Raw genomic sequence first — 18888 nt, 5'->3', positions numbered from 1 at the left:
AGCAAAGAAGGTGAAAGAATAAATACCCTTATCCTTCCAACTGCTCGGCTGACTGTCCATCTCTCCAGCTGGGATTATCAATTATGCATTCCAAGAGGGGAGAGCTGCGGGAGAAGTGCCCTGCAGCCCAGGGAGGGAACCATGGGCTTCCCCGGGCTCCGCAGTGGTGCTGCACTGGTGCTGCAGGAGCGGGTCAGCTGACGGGGTGTGGAGCTGACGCAGTGCTGGCACCGCACGGCCCCGCTGCGCCCGGAGCGGCGGCACGGGGGGAGCGGCTCCTCCCGGCTCCCCCGGCACGGCGGCACCGGCTCCTCCCGGCCCCGGGAGCGGCTCCGCCCGGCACGGAGCGCTGGCACGGCGGGAGCGGCTCCCCCGGCACGGAGCGCTGGCACGGCGGGAGCGGCTCCCCCGGCACGGAGCGCTGGCACGGCGGGAGCGGCTCCCCCGGCACGGAGCGCTGGCACGGCGGGAGCGGCTCCCCCGGCACGGAGCGCTGGCACGGCGGGAGCGGCTCCTCCGGCACGGAGCGCTGGCACGGCGGGAGCGGCTCCCCCGGCACGGCGGCCCCGCTGCACGGACGGCAGCGAGGGCTGCAGAGCCCGGCCGCGCTAAGCGGCTTTTCGCCGCCCGGCTAAAAGTAGTCACCAGACGAGCTTTAAATAGATTGCTTTTCAAACAGAGGTTCGAAGGCGTTTACAAACCTCCCAGATGTATGGCTTCCCCTCGGGTTTCTGTAAACTAACGTCTGCCTGCTGGAGGACTAACAGAGACGTCTTTGTAACACTTCTCCCTTCACAACAAGCAGCGTGAAGGGAAATAGAAAAGGACCCTTTCTGTGCCTGGAACAAAAGCAGAGGCTCATGAAGAACACGATTAATCCTTTTGCTGGTATCTTTAGTCCCCAGGAGCTGCTCAGCCGCATTTATTCCTCTTAAGGAAGGCTGCAGGAAAAGTTACTCAGCCCTTTACCTAATTCCTACCAGCAAACACCTTCCCCTTTTTAATTTTACATCAGCGTTCTCTGTTGGCAGCTGCAGACCTGACAATTAACTGTTCCCTTCATTTAAATAAAAACAGGAACCTGACAGTTTGCAGTACCAACATACAGAAAGTAACATTTGGGAAGTGTTGCACAAACAGGAGAGGAACGTGAACTACAACTCCAAATGTGAAAGAGAAGAGCTGTGGCAATCCTGATGTCATTTTGTTTCCATCCCTGCTGAAAAAACCCACAATTTCTTTTCCAGTTTGGATTTTCCTCTTAAAATCTGGAGCTAACAACAGGAAGCTAAAATCTTCCCAGGACTGCTCCAAAGCCTCTTAAAAATCTAGTACACCATTTTCTTAAGAACTAGTAAAGGGCATTCCCACGTTTTCATGAAAATAGTGTAGACCAGGAGGGCTAGAGATCCCAATTCAGACCTTAAATTGACAGTTTCACTTTTTAGTAGCACAATCTTGCATTGAGAAAGATTACTACAAAGAGACCCAAAAACCCCGGTTTTGACTTCAACTGCTACATAAATTTAAGGCCTCCTTTGACAGCAAGACCAGTTACATCTCTTTTTAACTTATACAAGGATCTGCATTTCAGTCCCATTTTCGACAGGTAAATCCAAACAAATCCAAAATAGGAGGGAAGTAGAGAGTGTAGATTCAAACATCACAGTGCAAGAAAACGTGAAAAGTTGCACTGTACAAAAAATAAAAGTACAAAATATGTCTGAGAATCTGTGTCTGTCTTCAAGCTGAACTGGAAACCACCAAAACCTGAGTCCCCTTCCATATTTGCACTGTCACTAAACTTACCAAAAACATTGTGCTTTCAAAGGTCTTTCCATTAATTATCAAATTTCCAAAGATACCAAATTAAAGCTTCTTCATTTCATGTTTATATTCTTTATATCTTATACTTAAAATAGTGCATTTATGCAACTCTGACCAGAGTTTGTTGTGGCCACAGCAGAGCAGCTGCACCACCAGTCCTGTTTGTCCCATCTCCAGTGTCCCTCACTGCCCCCAGGAGTGCCTCCCTGGCCTCCAGATCCTCCTCTTGCCTCTCTGCATACTCGGTGCTCATTCTCACCCCTCCATGCAAACACACCCAGAATGAGCCCATCTCCCATCTCAGGCAAGAGGGGCCCCTACTCTGCACACATAACCTGGGCACCAGCAGTGGCAAACCTCAGGAGGAGCTCTGTTTTCAGCAGGGATACTGCAGCCCTGCCCCTAGAGCGCGTTTGAGCACCAAGTACAGAGGAGGTGCCATTATCAGGTCCCCCAGAGCAGTCAGACACAATCAGTTCTGGACACGTGTCATGGCACACCCCAGCTCCATGGAGCCCTGCCTGGCAGGGTGAGTGCTTTACTCACTCCCTACTCACACATTGAACACCCTGAGTAGGGCACTGAGAAGAGCCCTGCAGATCCCTCTGTGCTGGTGCCTACCTGGCAGAGTTGGCAACTTGGCCCAAATGCTCCATTTTCTCCCTAATTGTGCCACTCTGAAGGAACTTCCTCAGGCTTTGCTCTTTTAGCAGCCTCATGGCACAAGTCTTTGCCTCTCAACAGGGGCACAAGAGCTCTAATAAAAAACACAGCAGCTCTGTGTCCTTCCTTCAGAAAAATGTCACTCATTGGGTTTGGTCACTCATTCCTCCTCCTCCTCCTCCTCTGCAAATTCTCTTCCCTCTGGAACTCTCCATTTATTACTATTTACCTGGTAGCATAAAAGATGACCTGAACAAGCAAAGAATCTAAGAGTACAACGAGATGAAATTAAATCAAGATATTTTATGGTGAATTAAATGGAATTTTACCAATCTGCTTCTGAAAGAAACTCAGAGATGCTCCAAGGCATTTTTTCTCCAGTGAAAAACAACAAACAAACCCAAACATCTATCTGCTGAGTGGTGCCATTTAACTCACCACAAACACAGAAAATGACAGAAATCCCCCAAGTGGGTACAGCTGGTATCAGGCAGAACTTCTAATGTCCTTTAAGATTCACACAACTGCAATGACCTGGTTTCTATTACAGCATCACAGGAAGTATTTGGTTTCTGCCCCCATGTTGTAGGAGAAAAAATAAAAATTCAGCATTAGTACCACCCTCTCAAAGCACATTTCCCACCTGGGCTTCACCTTTGTATTTGCCCCCCCAAGAAAATCCAGGAAATGTAAAATATAATTAATTAGCTGCATTTCTGAGTGCCTGTAATGAAAGCAAACAACCAGTTAGATTTAATCTGAAGAGAATGTCTACAGAGCTCGTGGTCAAACCCACCATAAAACAAGGGTGTTCTGGGAAACTGAGTGTCTTGAGGGTAAAGATCTCAACATTATTCCAAATATTATTGTAATACTCAGCATGGACACACTGAGGGATTTAAACTGCCAATTTCCATTTTAGTACATAACTTTGTTGTGGCCAGAAGTTTTGAGTCTATAATTCAATAATATCAATAATACAAAAACCTCCACATCCCATCAATCAAAACCAGATTTGTGGAAAGCATGGGCTTGGGAAGGATTAATAATGCTCTGTATGAGAGAAGAAAGTCTGTGCAACAGAAGGGCTGGGATAGGTAATGTGTATATTTAGCTTTCACCTCTCAAACTCATTTCAGGAGTTGGGAATTTCTCCAAACCTGGATGGATCCCTTCCTGTCCGGCAGGCGCTGGGGTCCCACCGCGGTGCCAAACACTAGATGGCATCAGAGCCCTGTCCCACAGGCTGGCCCTGATCCATGGCTCCCCATGCCTGGTGCTCACACCTCCTGCGGGGAGCTGGGCAGCAGCGCCTGCACCCCCAGGACCTGCCCTCAGAGCTCCCAGCTTATCAGGCAGTGCTCTGATGGAGCTCAGGAATGCCAGTCTGAGTCTAGGGAGGGGGACAGAGAAGCGAGGCTGTTTGCTCAAAGCCAAATACAGCAGCTACTGAGAAACACAAACTTGGGGGGAGGAAAAAAATCACTGTATTCAAGACAGCAGAAATTGCTGGTGTTGCTGGGGTTGTTTGCCCTTAAAATTGTTCCAGTTTTACATACAGTTCTGGGTTTGGGATTTTTTGCTTTTGTGTTTCTTAAATCTGTCCAGGTTACCCAAGGGTGTGCCAGGCACCATTTAACAAACCTCCTTCTACCCAGGATACTTTTCAAAGCTTTACATTTGCTTCAGTGAACTGGATAAGTTAAAGAAGTATCTGCAACCTTTTTAAAACCCCTGTTAGCTCCCCACAGTCCACTGGGGCTGTGGGAAGTTACAACACACTGGCATTTAGGTTAGCTTCCAAAAACCAGCACTGTTAAGTAAGCATTCCACAACCTTGGATTTAAGTGCACCAGTAAAGCAGCTCAGATTAAAGCTTTAACAAGCATCAGTCACACCATCACACCAGCTGAATTCCACAAGTCTTAAGACACAGTGAAATCTATTTCAGTTCCAGTGATGGGCAGGAAAAAAAAAACCCAAAGAACAAAGGTAGACTCAGAAGGCCAAACACATGCACAAATGCACTTGGCCTTGTGATGAACAATCCCTCCTTGTTAGTTCTTCAATGAAATTGTGCCTAAGCAGTGTGGTATTTAAAGCAGACAACTGATGTTGTTTGTGGCTTGTCTCAGAAGTCCAGTTCTGTATTTTGCAACACAACAGAGTGTGGAGGAAAATCCAGAAAAAAAAGGTCCATTTTTGAGTCAGTATTCTCATCCATTTAGCTTTAAGCAAGTGTTCCTCTGGTGTAAAGCAAAAAAATTTCTTCCCAAACAACATAGCCTGTCAGAAATGCAAAGTGCAGCTGCTCTCCAGAGTGAACACAACAGTGAGAGGCTGCAGCTCCCAGCACACAGGACAGAGCTGGGCCCTGTCCCTGCACTGGGCCATGGATGGCAGAGCAATGGCACTGCTCAAATCCTCTCTGCTCTGGCAGCTGGGTCTGTGCAGCTTCTGGGGCAGCTTCCCACAGATGGGAGAGCAGCAGCTGTGTCACCTCAGAGCCACAGGGAGGGGCTGCCACCCCCAGCCTGCTGCACCTATGCAACGATTAAAGACCCTTCCAAAGGTCTCCCTTTAAAAAAACTAACACAAAAGCTCTTATATTAAGGGCAGTGGTTTGCTTTAGCTTTTTTTTTTAAGTAGTCTGAGCTCCAAGCCATTAACCCCTTGACATGAAGTCCAAGACATACAGCTGCTCTCTAGACAGGTCTATCTGCTGGAGGCCTGAGGAGCCTTCACAGAACACACCAAGAGTTTTAACAATGCAGATTATCAATAAAGTTTTATCCCAAGCCAAGGGAAAAGCAAAACTCTCTCCTTTCTGCCTTACCTGTACGTATAGAGGAGGTGAGACAGGAGAAATGGCAAAGGTAAATATAAAAAAATACATCTTTACCTTATTTCCCAAACCTATTTCAATGGCACCAACACTGATGTTCACTTCAACACGCACCTGCTGTTCCCTTCTAACTCAGGGTATTCTGTAATCCTATTTTATGAACTGTAGGCTGCAGCTACTGCATAAATACAGTACTGCTGCTGAGTCAAACTATCTCCTGCTTTTCTATTTAGAGCACTGTGCTTTCTGCAGTAGGTGTTTTTTTTGGTGTGATTGCTTCTGGTCAAAGCTTAAGTAGCAGCAGAGTGCTGCAATATCAAAAAACAAAATACTCCTCTAGTCTACAAAAAGCTGGGAAATCATGAGGTGTTCAGTTCAGAGAAAAGATTACAACTCCCTGATACTATAACTGCACATTACTGTAAGAAAAATTAACTATACTGAAGTGCAAGCCCACCTGAAAAGATAAACAGAAATTAATACCTGTGCTGTACAGAAACCAATTTTAGTGTTTGCAGAACACTCAACTTAATGACCACTTTTTCATATAACCTGCATACTAAGCTCCCTCATGTTCACCCTTTGTTTAAACCACAGGCTGGAGATTCACAGACTCTTTTCCAGATTCCAGGCACACACAGGAGCAGCAGGGGTATTTTCCTGAGTTTTACACTCTGATGTCTGAACTGTTAATGAAAAGGAAGAAATGCCTCTTCAAATCATGTGCACACAGCACCCCAGATTCAGAGGTTGGGAGGCCACCCCATGCCCAGCCTGGGGACAACCATGGAAGGGCCTGCAGTGGGCAGTCACTTATTTCTGCATCCACAGACAATGAGCAGCAGAGCTGGAGGAGAAACCTGGAGATGCTGAGTCCATCCCTGATAAACAGAAAAAAGGTACTAAAGCAATCAGAATATGAAAAAGGTACAAGTGCAGGCACTGACATTTTCTGTTACCCTTGGCCTACAGAGAAGTTTACAGAAAGTGATTTAAAAAGAATAAGTCAAGGCATGCTTAAGTTTAGCTAAAGAATTATGCAGATCAGCAAACTGCAAGACAGCATACACAGATTACCTGAAGACTTATTCAGCTTTGCTGAAAATACAGCAGTAGGTTTTTTCTTTTCTTTAACAGAAGCAGCTTCTTTCTCAGCTTCCTTCTCAAAAGCTCCTGGTTTTACTACACTGACTATCTCTTTTTCAGCAGATAAAGGTGAGGTATCTGTGGCTGCTAAGGACATGGTGGATACTTCAGGCACTTCTCTGTCCACAGCCTCCAAAGACTTTTTCAAGGCATTGCTGTCTTCCTCAGCTTTTACTTCTACATTCTTCACAGACAGATCACAGGGCAGCTCTGGGCAAGGCAGCTGCTTCTCACCCTGCATCACCTTACTGATGTCTTCATCTTTGTGCATTGTTTCTTGGTCAGTGGCTTCTGTCACAAACTCAGGAACAGCTTTAGGATGTCCTAACATCACAAAGTCTTCTTCCACTGAGACTGGGGAAGACTCCGTGGGTGAGAGAGCTTTGTCATCTCCCGTTTTTGGTTCCATAGCAACAGATACATCAGCTGAATAAGCCAAAGCATCCAGCTCTTCCATTTGAAGAGGAATCTTATCTGCCTTGGCTATTTTTGCAGGTATTGGCTCAGACAGTGGAGCAGCAACAATTTTGGAAGAGTCCAGCTCGGGTTGGAATGACTCTAGATAAGGCTTGCCCGTGGCAGCTACTGAATCCACCAGTCCTTCCTCCTCATGTTCTTCATCCGTTGCAATACTCTCAGTGGATTTACTTTTTAAGAGGAGAGATGGATCTTCACTTGCTTCCTCAGCAAAGTCAGATATCATTTGGCTATTAAACAGGCCAGCTTTTCCAAACTGTGGAGACGGGGTTCCATCTAGCTCCTTGTCTTCAGGCACATCCTGAGAAATGCTTTCTGCTACCGGTGTCTTTGAATACTCTGTGAAAGATGGAGAAGGAGATTCACCAGAGACCTTTGTTCCCTTAATTAAGTCACATGCAATAGATATATAAGGAGTCTCCAGATCTTCAGGAGTGGTGCTACTCTCATCATCCGGTTGCTTAAACGCCAATGTCTCCTTTGCTTCCTGGGCCTGTGCCAGTGGGACATTCACTGCCTCTTGGTATACAGGAGGTTTTTCAGCCTCTTTTACATTCTCATACTTGGCAGTGGGCATAAATGTTTCTAGTGGGGAAGCTTCCAGCTGCACAGCAGATGCCTCTGCCCCAGCAGTGCCGGTGCTCAGCGGTGCTTCCATAACAATATCGGGCAATATGGGCGACGGAGCGGCCTCCGAGCCTTCGAAGGAGGGGCAGATTTGTGCCGCAGGTTTCAGAGTCTCCTGCGCCGCCTCCGAGGTTTGCACCAAATCGATCTTGGTTTCGTAAGCCAGCTTTGTGCAGGCTGCATCGTGCATCTCGTAGGCCTCCTGCACCAGGTCAGGAGTGAGACCCTCGGGCATGTTTGTGGTGCTGTCAGGTGTCACTGGCAGGACCCCCTGTGCTTTAGCAGGGTCAGCTCCCTGCCTTTCCTGCCCACCTGCTCCAGCAGCAAAATCACCTTGCTCTGGGCCCGTCTGAGCTTTCAGTTCTGCAATCTTTTTCTCATCGTCGGTTCTATTTTCTGAAATGCCTTCCTCTAGTGGAGAAAGGGATTTGCCTTTGTTACCACCAGGACTTGGAGAAGAGTCAAATTTAGTACAAGTGATGTAAGGTTCTTTTACAGCTTCTGGGGTGCTTGGGAAGGAGGGCTCTTCAGCACTGCCTTCACTGTCTCTTTCATAATCCTTCTGCACAGTCAGCTTACCCACGCCATACTTGTCATCCAAACTGCTCTCCAGCTTGGCATCTATCTTCCTTCCAACATCCTCTCTCATGCTGCTCAGTCCATGACTAGCACCTTTGACTTCCCATATTGGCTCAAATGGTTTGAAGTCTGCATATTCTTCCCTCCTAAGAGGGTCTTCTTTCAGCACCCCTTTTTCAACATGATCACCACCTCCTCTGTACTTGTCTTTGTTATAGAAGAGATCTTCCTCGTTTCTTTCAAATATATCTTGGGGAGACTCTGGAGACATTTTCAGCTGCTCTGCAGGTGTTTTCTCCAGGTTAGGTAATTCTTCAGGACCCTCTAGCTGTGTTTTTTCTTTAGCTGGAGATAAAATGGCTGCTGCTTCTTTAGCAAATGGGGGCTGTGAGTATTTCATCTCAGAAATGTCTTTTTCATTTCCCTCTGCAAGAAAGGGGTTTGTGGCATTTTTCATAGGTTCTTTATAAACCTCACTGGAGCTCTCTTTGTAAGTGCCTCTTGCAGGAAATCCATCTGAGAGGGTACCAAAGGCTGCGTGCTCTTTAAAGGGATCAGCTGAGAGAGGAGAGAAGGAGGGAAGAGAAGGAGCAGGCTCAAGCGGGACTGCAGTAAAATCCTCTTGCCCCAGCGCCTTAGTGCTACCTGGCTGCTCCTGCAAGTCCATAACTTTTTCTGTGACCATGGATAGAAAGGAAAGTTAGAGAATGCAAGTGCTCTTAAAGTCAGTGCAAACTTTCAACAGGTTCACATGATTTTAGCTACTAAAAGGCTCTCCCAAGCTCTAGCGTGGATACTATGAGCCGTTAATACACACTATCACTTAAAGCTACTCTACTTCACTTCTAGCAGAGAAGTGAGCGAGAGGCTCAAGAAGCAGCAACTTCATGCAGTGCAAAGATCTCAGTAAAGCTGAAGATGTCAGACTGTACAGGGGCAATATTAACAAAGCCAGAACAGGAGGGTGGCAAGGGCAGACAGAGACAGGGGGTGTGTGGATGCTTGGGCATAAACATATTGCACAAACATGTGCCAGCAAAGCCTTTTTTTGACACCTTTTTTAAAATTTGTGGATGGTGTACTTAATAAAAACCACTAAATCAATACTACAGGTGGAAATTTTACTTCTTTAAAATACTGCAGAAAGTTACCATAGATTAAATCTTTCTGCTAAATCAGTAAAGCAACTATGCTCTGAGGTATTAACCTGCTAACAGTACCAACTTCTCTCCTACATCAAGGGTCCAAGAATTCACAGATGGCTAGATTCTTGTTTATAAAACAGTTTACAATGTTAACAAATGAATACATATTAAAATCTGGAATAGATCAACCAAAAAGTCCAAACTGAAAAATGTGACAGAGGCTATTCTTGGACCCATGCTGACTTTTAGTAGAAGCAGACTAGTGGGAAAGGGTTAATGAGGTCAGAAAGGCAGGAGGTACTCAGACAAAGGGGAGCAGAAAGAACTTGCCTGCAGAGGAGTGCATCAGAGGCGCAGGTGTAGCAGGAAGAGCAAAAAGGGTCTCATCTGAAAAACAAACAAATAACCTCAGCAGAAGGAAGGGCCAGGGTGAAGAGGGGAGAAAGCACTCAAGGAGTCAGTTCCCAGTAAACCCAACAGATCGACAGCCGACACCCAAGAGAACCAGGGAACACCATCAGCAGAGCCAGGTGATTTGGGAGAGCCCACACCCAGATTTCCCCATTCACAATGGGATCTTTACAGAGGGATCTCCACCCTCCAAGCCAGTGACCAGCCATAGGGTGAGACACGCCTTGGCAGCTACTCTTATTTTCATTCCCTTGCACACCACTGGGCAGCCACCGCTGCCATTGCCAGGGGCACACTTACTTAGCTCTCCCCACCCAAGGTCTCCTCACACCCCCACACTTGTGTGAGAGCAGCCCCAACAAACTCCATCAAACACTGGTGGAAGTTCAATGACTAAAGCAAGCTCTGGAACACCCCACAAACACAGCACTCCTCAGGCACAGCCATACTAGGCCATACTGGCTGCCTTATGGCTTTACTCTTTTCCTTTTGGTGTTATACAGACAAGCCCCCAGAGGAAGCTGTTATTTTTAAAGCCTTTTTTAGCATGATCCAAGGAATGTATTTGGCTTTGCTGAGTTTGCTTTAAGCCCAACATCTCCCAAGACAAATCCAGTTCTCCACTTTCCACTCAAAGCTGCAGCACCAGCCATCATGAGGAAACGGGCAAAGCCAAACCAGTCCTTCTCTGGATTTCTGTGCCAGCAGCAGTGTTTCTCCCAGGTCCATCATGGCCTGTTGGCTTGACATTGATGTGAGAATACCACCACTTAGGCAAATTTATTTCATCCTGAAAAGTGCATAAAGTTTTCACATTGAGGCTGGTAAAGAATATTCGCAATTTACATCAATTGCATTAGTGGAGAAAAAAATATATTAAAGCACTTAGACTTTTATTCTCAGTACAGACACCAACAATCTTTAATTTTGCTATGTGCCTGGACAAAATCAAGTACTGTAAAAGAGGTGGGGATATTTTTGGCCTTTTTTTTATTATTATTATTAAAAGCAAAGAATAATAGAAACAATTGATTTTAAAAGATGAAAGTCAAGAGGTGAGAAATATGGTAGTTGCAGCAGCACATATATAATAACAGTCAGGCAGGGCATTAAGTTGTGTTTTGGCACTAAACCATGACTTGTGTAGAAGTGATGCCATTTGCAGACACTCATGACCTGTCTGGCTTATTCAAGTTAATCCCAACAGCAATGTTCCAAAAATCCTCACAACCTGCATTTCCTGTCACACTATACAGTCATTGGGTTTGCTTCACAGAACATTTCTCTCTTGCTATATTTTGTGGATTTTAAGTATCACCTGAAGACAACAGAAAACAGAGTAAGAAATAAAGCTGAGTGTAGGACTTGGTATTCAGAAGGGTCCTCAATTCCTGCTGGGCCAAAGGCATTTCTGCTCAGTTTTCTAAAAATGACATCTTTCCATTAAGGACCATATAGAGAGAAACCTCAATTCCAAATTTAGAGCACGTTAAAGCACTGTCCCAGGTCAATGGTGGCAAAGCTTTAAAGGACAAAAACCACACTGGAGGACAACTGATGGGTACGTGACAGAGTCACAGAACTGCTACACCAAGTGCCACTCACTGCAGGCCCTTTGTTCCAGCAGCTCTTGGCTCACCAGGATCCTTTCCACAAGCAGAGACTGCTCCTCAGCCCACACCTCTCCTGAAACCACACACTCTCCCTCCTGCAGATCATCCCAGATGTACTGGAAGGGGTCTGTGCTTTGGGGCAGGAGAAAAAGCAGGATGGACCTGATGGGACCAGGTTGTGAACAGAAACCCTGACAGCCCAACAGAAAAGGGCCTTCCAGGGAAACCAACACCAAGGCAGAGGAGGTGGAAATGCAGGAGGAAGGGCAAACAAACACAGCAGAGTCCACTGAGGGGCAAGGAGGTGAAGGGGAAAACACACAAGTCATCCCTGAAAGGTGCTGCTCCCTTCCTGTCCAAAGGCCAGCTGCAATCTCTACCAAAAATTCCACTTTTAAAATCTTTTGAACTCTTTCCAGCCCCAGAGACAGAGGTTTCAGTTTCTGGGGAAGGGCACTAGGTTTAAGAGCATGGGCTCTCATTTTTCAGTGTTTCCTTTAGACTGCACAAGGCAAAAACTCCTCCTGAGCTGTGGCTTCCATTTACCCAACACAGTCCCATGCCAGCCCTATGGCAGCCACTGAATTCCCAGGTTCTCTTAATGGAAAGATATTGTGTCCACACCCAAACTTTATTTTCCACACATGGCTGGAGTGTGAAAAGAGATTACATAAAAGCAGTGTTTCCTAACCAGCCAAGGAGAACCACCCACTCTCCCTCCACCCACATCAGAAAGGCATTTTTTCCTGCTCAAAGGAAAAAGATAGAAGGGATTTTTGCTGCCCTTGTGGGCCCTGTGTAACACCTCCAGGCAAGCAGGGAAAATGGAGTAGGACAAGTCCCCATCAGCAGCACTCTCTGCACAGTGCAATTGAAGTGACATGGTGAAAGGGATTTTTGCCAGCAGTGACACTGGATGCTGGAGCATCCCCACCTCCCATGTGGAGGTAGAAACCTCTCAGAAACACAGCTCTGTGGGTAAGTAGGACACTTCTAGGATCCATCACCAGGGGTGCCTTCTCCTATTTGCATCTCAAAGGCAGAAATTAGGTGACAAAAAAAAAACCCCACCCAAACAAGCAACACAACAGAACCAAGTAAATAAACTTCTGAATACATCAAGCTCTGAGCAACAATATTGCCAAGCAAAAGTAGATATTCAAAACACCTTAACTGACATACAAAGTGAGTTTCACTACTAAATCTTCACCCAAATACATACAGAAAAAAATCTAAGTGATCTTCTTACAAATCATAACTTTTTACAAATCCTAACTCAAACTCCTTCACTAAGATGAACTGCTCAGTTAACACTTCCATCAGAAGACAGATTTTGTTTCATGAAACACAAAAGAATGAGACTTCAAAATGAACACAATCTCCACAAAAAGAGTTCTTACTCTAAAGTTTTTCAGCCAAAATTTCATAATGATGCAAGTTAGTAAAGCTCTTTCAGCATTGCAGCCAAGATAGAGTCTGACCTCTTATTTATGAGTGGTACCACTTTATATGAGCTACTGAAGCACTCCAATTGATGGCTCTTAGAGAACTTTTTTACGTGCCTGGTTTTAACCAGAAACATTCTGCAATTTTTACCTTGGATTTATGCAAATTAAATATTCCCTAAAAAAAAACCCAAAACCAAAAAACAAAACACCCACAAATAGTCCTGTTGCTTCTTTCATTAGCATGAAGTCTCATATTTTAAAACTGCATTATGATTTCAGCTAAAATATAATGTCCTTCAATGAGAATCAGATTTCAGTGTTGTTTAAAAATAAAGAACCTGACACCAGCGTGACAAAGATGTGTAATTTTAAACCCTCATTTTAATTTTTGCTGATTTCCCGCTAACTGCTGATGTTACAAGATGCTGACATTACCAGCATAAAACTTCACATTTAAATACCAAAATCTCAGATAAAAAGTAGAGAAATAAATGGAGATTTCTCACACAACTAATGAAAGTTCTTTCCAAATATTTCCAGAGAAAAATGTTCAAAATTAAGTAAGCAAACTGACAATTCCAAGAAAAGCAATTTATGAGAAAAGAGCCTTTTTGCTTCCCAAAAAACATAGTTGCCAAAGGAAAGCAGAGGACTTCAGTCTAGTCAGAGAAAATAAGGACTGAGCCAGAACAATTCCTGTCCCTCCTCACTGGATTTGTGTAAGTGGAGGACCCTTCCCTCTGCTCCCATGTGTCTCCTTCCAGTCAGCAGCAGCAGAACTGTGCTGACACAGCTTCATTGTTCTGCTGCCCTCCTCAATTTGTGTATGAGCTCAGCATTAAACCAGACAAAACCCACAGAAACACTGAGCAAACCTCACCTGCTGCCCAGCTCGGCTTTGGCAGGAGGCTGCATTAGGCTGCTCGGTGGCAGTTTCAGCCTCCAGAGCTTCAAAACCACTTCCTGGATTAGATTGCTGGAAAATGCCTGCTAGTCTTGAAAAATGAGCAAAAATGGAGTCTAAGAATCCATTTCACCACCTTTGCAAGCCTAGGAAATGAGCAAGACAGCAACTAACAGGCCAGGGACTGCTTTTACCTTACAGACCTCCCACAGTGGGACATTGTGAAAGGCCTGTCCTGTTAACATAAATATTTAACAATAAAGGAAAACAGGGGAAAATTAATACTCCAAGGAATGGCATCTGTGACATGACTCACAAGTCATGGAAAAGTTCCATTTGCAGCAACCCCTCCAGGGCAGATATGAAAGAGAAATTGTTCCTTCAATGCAAACCAAGTTGCTCATGGGCCCACAGTGGAGGCTGCCCCAGCAGCATTTCTATCTCAAGCTGTTTAGCAACACATGTGGCCATTTAAAAGTTAATTATTTCAAGTTCTCAGATGCCTAATTTCCTACTGCAGTACAAAACAAGGGCACACAACTTCACAAGAATTTCGAGAAAAGTAGCTGCCTACACAAACTCCATTTAAATCATCTCCTGTTATGATGTGATTGTTCTAAATACGGGATTTCACCAAATATTTAAACCATTCAAGATGAAGAACATTAACTATTAATAGCACCTTTTCACATCATTAGATCAGGCTGCAGAGTCACAGCAACTCATTAGTTTTTCTCATTTGGCTCTTTTTAGTTACAGGTCTAAGTTTTTAAAGAGAAGTTTCCAGTTTAGGAAATTATTTGGAAATCTTAGGAGGAAAGTGTGCAGGCTGCTACAGAAGATGGGAGTTGTTGAAGATTTAAAGGGGAAAATGGAGCTCCATTTTGGACACCCTGAGGGCATCACAGCTGGGATCACAAAAGGAGCCAAGACCTTTGATCATTAACAAACCCAGCTGTAGGTCATTTCAGCCCTTCATGGCAATTACTGCAAAGTGGAATCACGCATCACCTGCGGGGAGAGTTGGGCTGCGCTATTTGAAGTGCATGAAGAAAACAAGTTCAAACGAGCATTTTAAATTGTCTGTTTCTGCAAACAGCTCTCCAGCAAATATTTTCTTGTTGTCTAAGCAGAAATCTATAATCCAACTGGTTTGTGTAAGTTTTTTTTTAATATCATTTTTACATGGTCCAATTTCACAGCTTCTCCTCTTTTAAAATAGCTCCACCTGAGGCAAGCTGTCCCTGTAAAGCACCGGGACAGAGGTGAGCTGTGTGCGTTTCTTCTCCTTTTGATCAGCTCTTCAGTGAACAGAAAGGCAGCTCCATTCCCCTGCAACGCCCAAGTGCCAACCAAAGTATGGACAGAGGGACACAAGGAAGAGAAATTAATCCTGGCTCTGTCACAACGTTCCCTGTTACAATTCCCAGGCTGCCAAATTAAGAGCCCACCACCACGGTGTTTCCAAAAGGCCATTAAACACTTCAGGCACAGCCACCATTCTCACCTCACTCTTGCAACCATTTTGGTCGGCAACACCAGGGCCAGGACCCAAAGCATTTCAGAGAGTGCTTCTCTAATGCCACTTTCTGCTAAAAGTCCCTCATTCACCGAGTGTCACCCCTCGTCCCCTCACAGCAGGAACAGCGTTTTATCAGGCATTTTTTGTTAGCAAAACTAAACAGAGAAAAAAGTCCCCCAGTTCAGCTCCAAAGAAACTTTTCACTCCTCTCACACCAAGAGCACACAGAATTCCCACAAACAGGATGCACATACCTTTCCCTGCCCAGCAATCCACAGGAGCTCACCACGAGGAAATGAAACCCTCTCAGGAACAAAGAGAAAACTGTTCTGCTCCTGTTCTGTTCTCCTCCCAAAGCTCAGGGAGGAGTAAATGGCACAGCTCAGCACCACACACCTTGGCTGTACCTTCCCCCTGCAAGGTACCGACTCCAAGCACAGAAATTCTGCTTTATTACCCAAATTAGCATCAGGTGGGGGCAAAGCCTCCCTTTACTGAAGTCAGGTGGCCACAATTAACCCAAACTGTTCACAGCCCCCCTCTGATGGCCTGAAATGCCCACTTCACAATCACAACTATATTTAATATAGAAATCAAATGTGTTTAATAGCAAAGCAAAACCTTAATTTAAAACCATCTAAAACACGAGCATTCCCAGATTCAGCATTTACAGACAGCAATTTATACTGTTTCAATGTGTTGATTAAAAAGAAGCAGAAAGAAACAATGTAGCCAAGTGCAAACACACGTGTCCAGCTAGACACAGCTTTAAATCCAAGTACTCAGTCTTTGGCAACATTTGTAACCAAAAAAACCTAGATAATTCCTCTAAAAACTAAGTAACTCTTCCTTGAGACCCAGACACGTTAACCATAAGTTGAAATAACAAATAGAAATTTGAGTTCTGGCAGTGCCACAAAGCAGAAAAATAGAGTAATTACATCAGAACTTATTCAAAGGCAGGAGGTCTAAAGAGCCATGCAAATCCTATCATTATGCAGACATTATCCAATTTAATTTTAGAGATTATACCAATCATAAGATTCCCTTTCACTGATTTGTACAGATGGATTTTTCCCTGCTTTCCCCACAATTAAACAAATTAAGCAGTATTTAGATGAGCAACCTTATCATTGCAGAAGAATGTATTTATTAACTAAAATAATCTTTAAAGAATAGAGACGAGATGCTGCTGATTTCTTTTGGCATCTCTTCCCAACACATTACCTTGTGTGACAAGCCTCTGACACAAAAGCTTACAGTCTGCAAAATAAAACAAAATGGTGCATAAGATGTCTGATGGATGAGATATAGAGAGTAAGAACATGGACTCAGTGTAGCCATCAGTATCTGTAGAATATATTTTGATTAAAGGGGAAAAGCAATGTGAAGATTCAGAGCCTTGATGACCTCCTGACTCCCAAGGGGATCACGTATCAACAGCATTACAGGAGATTTTGGTCAATACAGATTTTGCCCAACCATTTCTTTTTTTTAAATACACAGGGAAACCCCAATTTTCTTGTCTATCAGTGTGATCTTTAAAGGAAGCCTTGGTTCAAAGCCCTTTAAATCCATCTCTCTGAGCAGACTTGGCTGAAGCCCACAAAGAAGGAGCCTCTGTGCCACCAGTGCCATTTTTCTCCTGGCTTGTTCCTTTGTGTTCTGAGCCCCAAGCTGCTCTGCAAGGCCTCACACATGCTCCTTGGTCTGTTTTCCTTGGCACTGCTCGCCCTGCCACACACAGGGGACACACACACAGGCAGGCATGAAGGAATTTGCTCTCCTGTCAGAAAAGAGGGGAGAGCAGGGTTCAAGGAAAACTGTCACCAACCAGTGCTGACTGGATAAGCAGGAGGATTTTGACAGACTGAGAACATTTTAACTGGCAACAGGAAAGTTTATATTTATCTCAGTCTTGTGTCTCATTTAAGACATCTTAGCTAACATATTCTCCCTAGCTGATGGAGCTGATGACATGATTGCCCTGCTCATTAAAAAGCTGCCAGTAGAAGCTGGGAGCATCTCAGACACAAAGCAAGTCTCCCAGCAAAACCATGGAGGTTAAACTGGTATTCCCAATACTCCTACATTGAGAGGGAAGATAAAATTAAAAGTATTTTTTCTTTATTCATCAGAAAAGCAACAAATTGAGATAAAACCATTAAAATCATGGGGAAAATCAGTAATTTAAAAACATAAAATCTAACCTAACTTAAAATCTTCATATTTTGACAGCTACAGCTGGCAGCAGATTGATTATTTCCATTTGAAAGATAAAAAACATTCCACTGAGATAATTTGATTTTCTCAGACCTTCTGAATATTAATAAGTCCATTATTTTATGGCTGTTGTAATAGTTCTTATTGATGGAAAGGCCAATTAAAAAAGCCATCCACCAAGCATGTCATCTGTCTGGAGTGCAGCAGCTCAGTTCTGGCTGTCCTATGCTGCCCTAAAAAACAGAGACTGCAGAATAAGTAGAAAATATGCAGTGTTTCCAAATCATACACAGGAGTCATTTCTACTTTAGACCATAAACAAAGAATTTTTTTAAAAACTGCATTAAAACATTACTTTTCTACTGAGGTCTCACAGTTCACTATTTTTACTTGGCAATAATAGCTCTTTTTTTTTCCTTTCATTTCTAAAGCAGCTTGAGAGTTACACAATTTTCCTCCTACTTCATGTATAAGCATTTCTGAATATCTTAAGATAATTTACCTGTAAGCTCCAAGTTGCTTTCCATTTTCTAGCCAATAAAAAAACCAAGAACTGTTTCCTTGCCTCCAAACTAGAACCCAAAGGACATTTTCAGATTGAACTATGCTTTGCTAATTTTTCTATCTGAGTTTCAGAGTTACTATAGAAACCTGCCAGCACAAATAAAAAGAAGAAGCTTTTGTCAAAATATTAACAGAAAATAAAGAAATATCACTCCAGCACACCAAGTGCTCCAGTTGAAGGCTAACCACCCTTTGTTCCTTCCCAGCACACAAAGCCAGGATCACAGGACAGCCATCAAGCAGCTGGGTGTGGCAGAACGGACATGGAAACAGGCAAAAAGCCTCAAAATCCCCCCAAAACTGTGTGGCCACCACCAGAGCCCCCCAGAATTCCAGCATCATGGGAACTGGGCTCCAGGGGCAAGAAGACTGATGCCTAAATGGCTCCTCCTAAACATCCAGACTCTTGGCCTGAGTGCTCTCCAAAATCCTGGGCACTGGAGGATAAAAAATGAACACAACATCTGCTTTCCCAGCAACTTGGAGAAAACCTCTGACTGGGGAGCCTGAACATTCCCTCAGCTTCCACAAGTGCTGCTGTTTGTGGTTATCTGTGAGATAAGAAAGAGGTTCTGTGGCCACCAGTGGTGATGCAACAAGGCAGTGGTCACTCCATAGCCGAGCTGGAAACTTCCTGAGTACAGGCTGGGAGGAGGGGAAGGAGGGCAAACAAACAGCAGCTCCTCAGTGCCTCCTAACCTGTGGTTTGGAGGATTTCATCTCCAAGGGGAAAACTCCCAGTGCAATTCAAAACTTCCCTGAGGGCTCCATCATTATAGGGTAGGTGGAACTGTGTGGTTTTATCCTGGAAAGCGAGTCCAGGCACACACACACAAGGCAAAGACACCATCAAACTTGGCAGGGCTGTCCTTGCACACACTCCTGCTCACCAGA

At 44.5% G+C, this 18888-nt stretch overlaps 1 protein-coding gene across 4 annotated transcripts in view; it reads right to left on the bottom strand.

Annotated features, from left to right (window-relative positions):
• The window catches only part of RTN4 (reticulon 4), a 40623-nt gene that overhangs the window by 17079 nt on the left and 4656 nt on the right, over positions 1 to 18888 (bottom strand). The window contains exons 2-3 of one of the 4 annotated variants that reach the window (XM_066546062.1): positions 9640 to 9696; positions 6413 to 8839 (exon numbers count right to left, since the gene is read on the bottom strand). The exons of 1 other annotated variant lie outside the window; for it this stretch is intronic. In XM_066546062.1, the coding sequence (XP_066402159.1) occupies positions 6413 to 8839; positions 9640 to 9696 (2484 nt within the window). Of the gene's footprint in view, positions 1 to 26; positions 225 to 6412; positions 8840 to 9639; positions 9697 to 18888 lie in introns of those variants that run through there. 2 more of the 4 variants (XM_066546063.1, XM_066546066.1) reach the window with 2 other exon arrangements.

The sequence above is a fragment of the Molothrus aeneus genome, chromosome 3 (genome assembly GCF_037042795.1).
Source record: "Molothrus aeneus isolate 106 chromosome 3, BPBGC_Maene_1.0, whole genome shotgun sequence".
In the NCBI taxonomy this organism is placed as follows: domain Eukaryota; kingdom Metazoa; phylum Chordata; class Aves; order Passeriformes; family Icteridae; genus Molothrus; species Molothrus aeneus.
The sequence above is the reverse complement of the archived record's forward strand: the minus strand, read 5'-3'. Positions and strand labels throughout refer to the sequence as shown.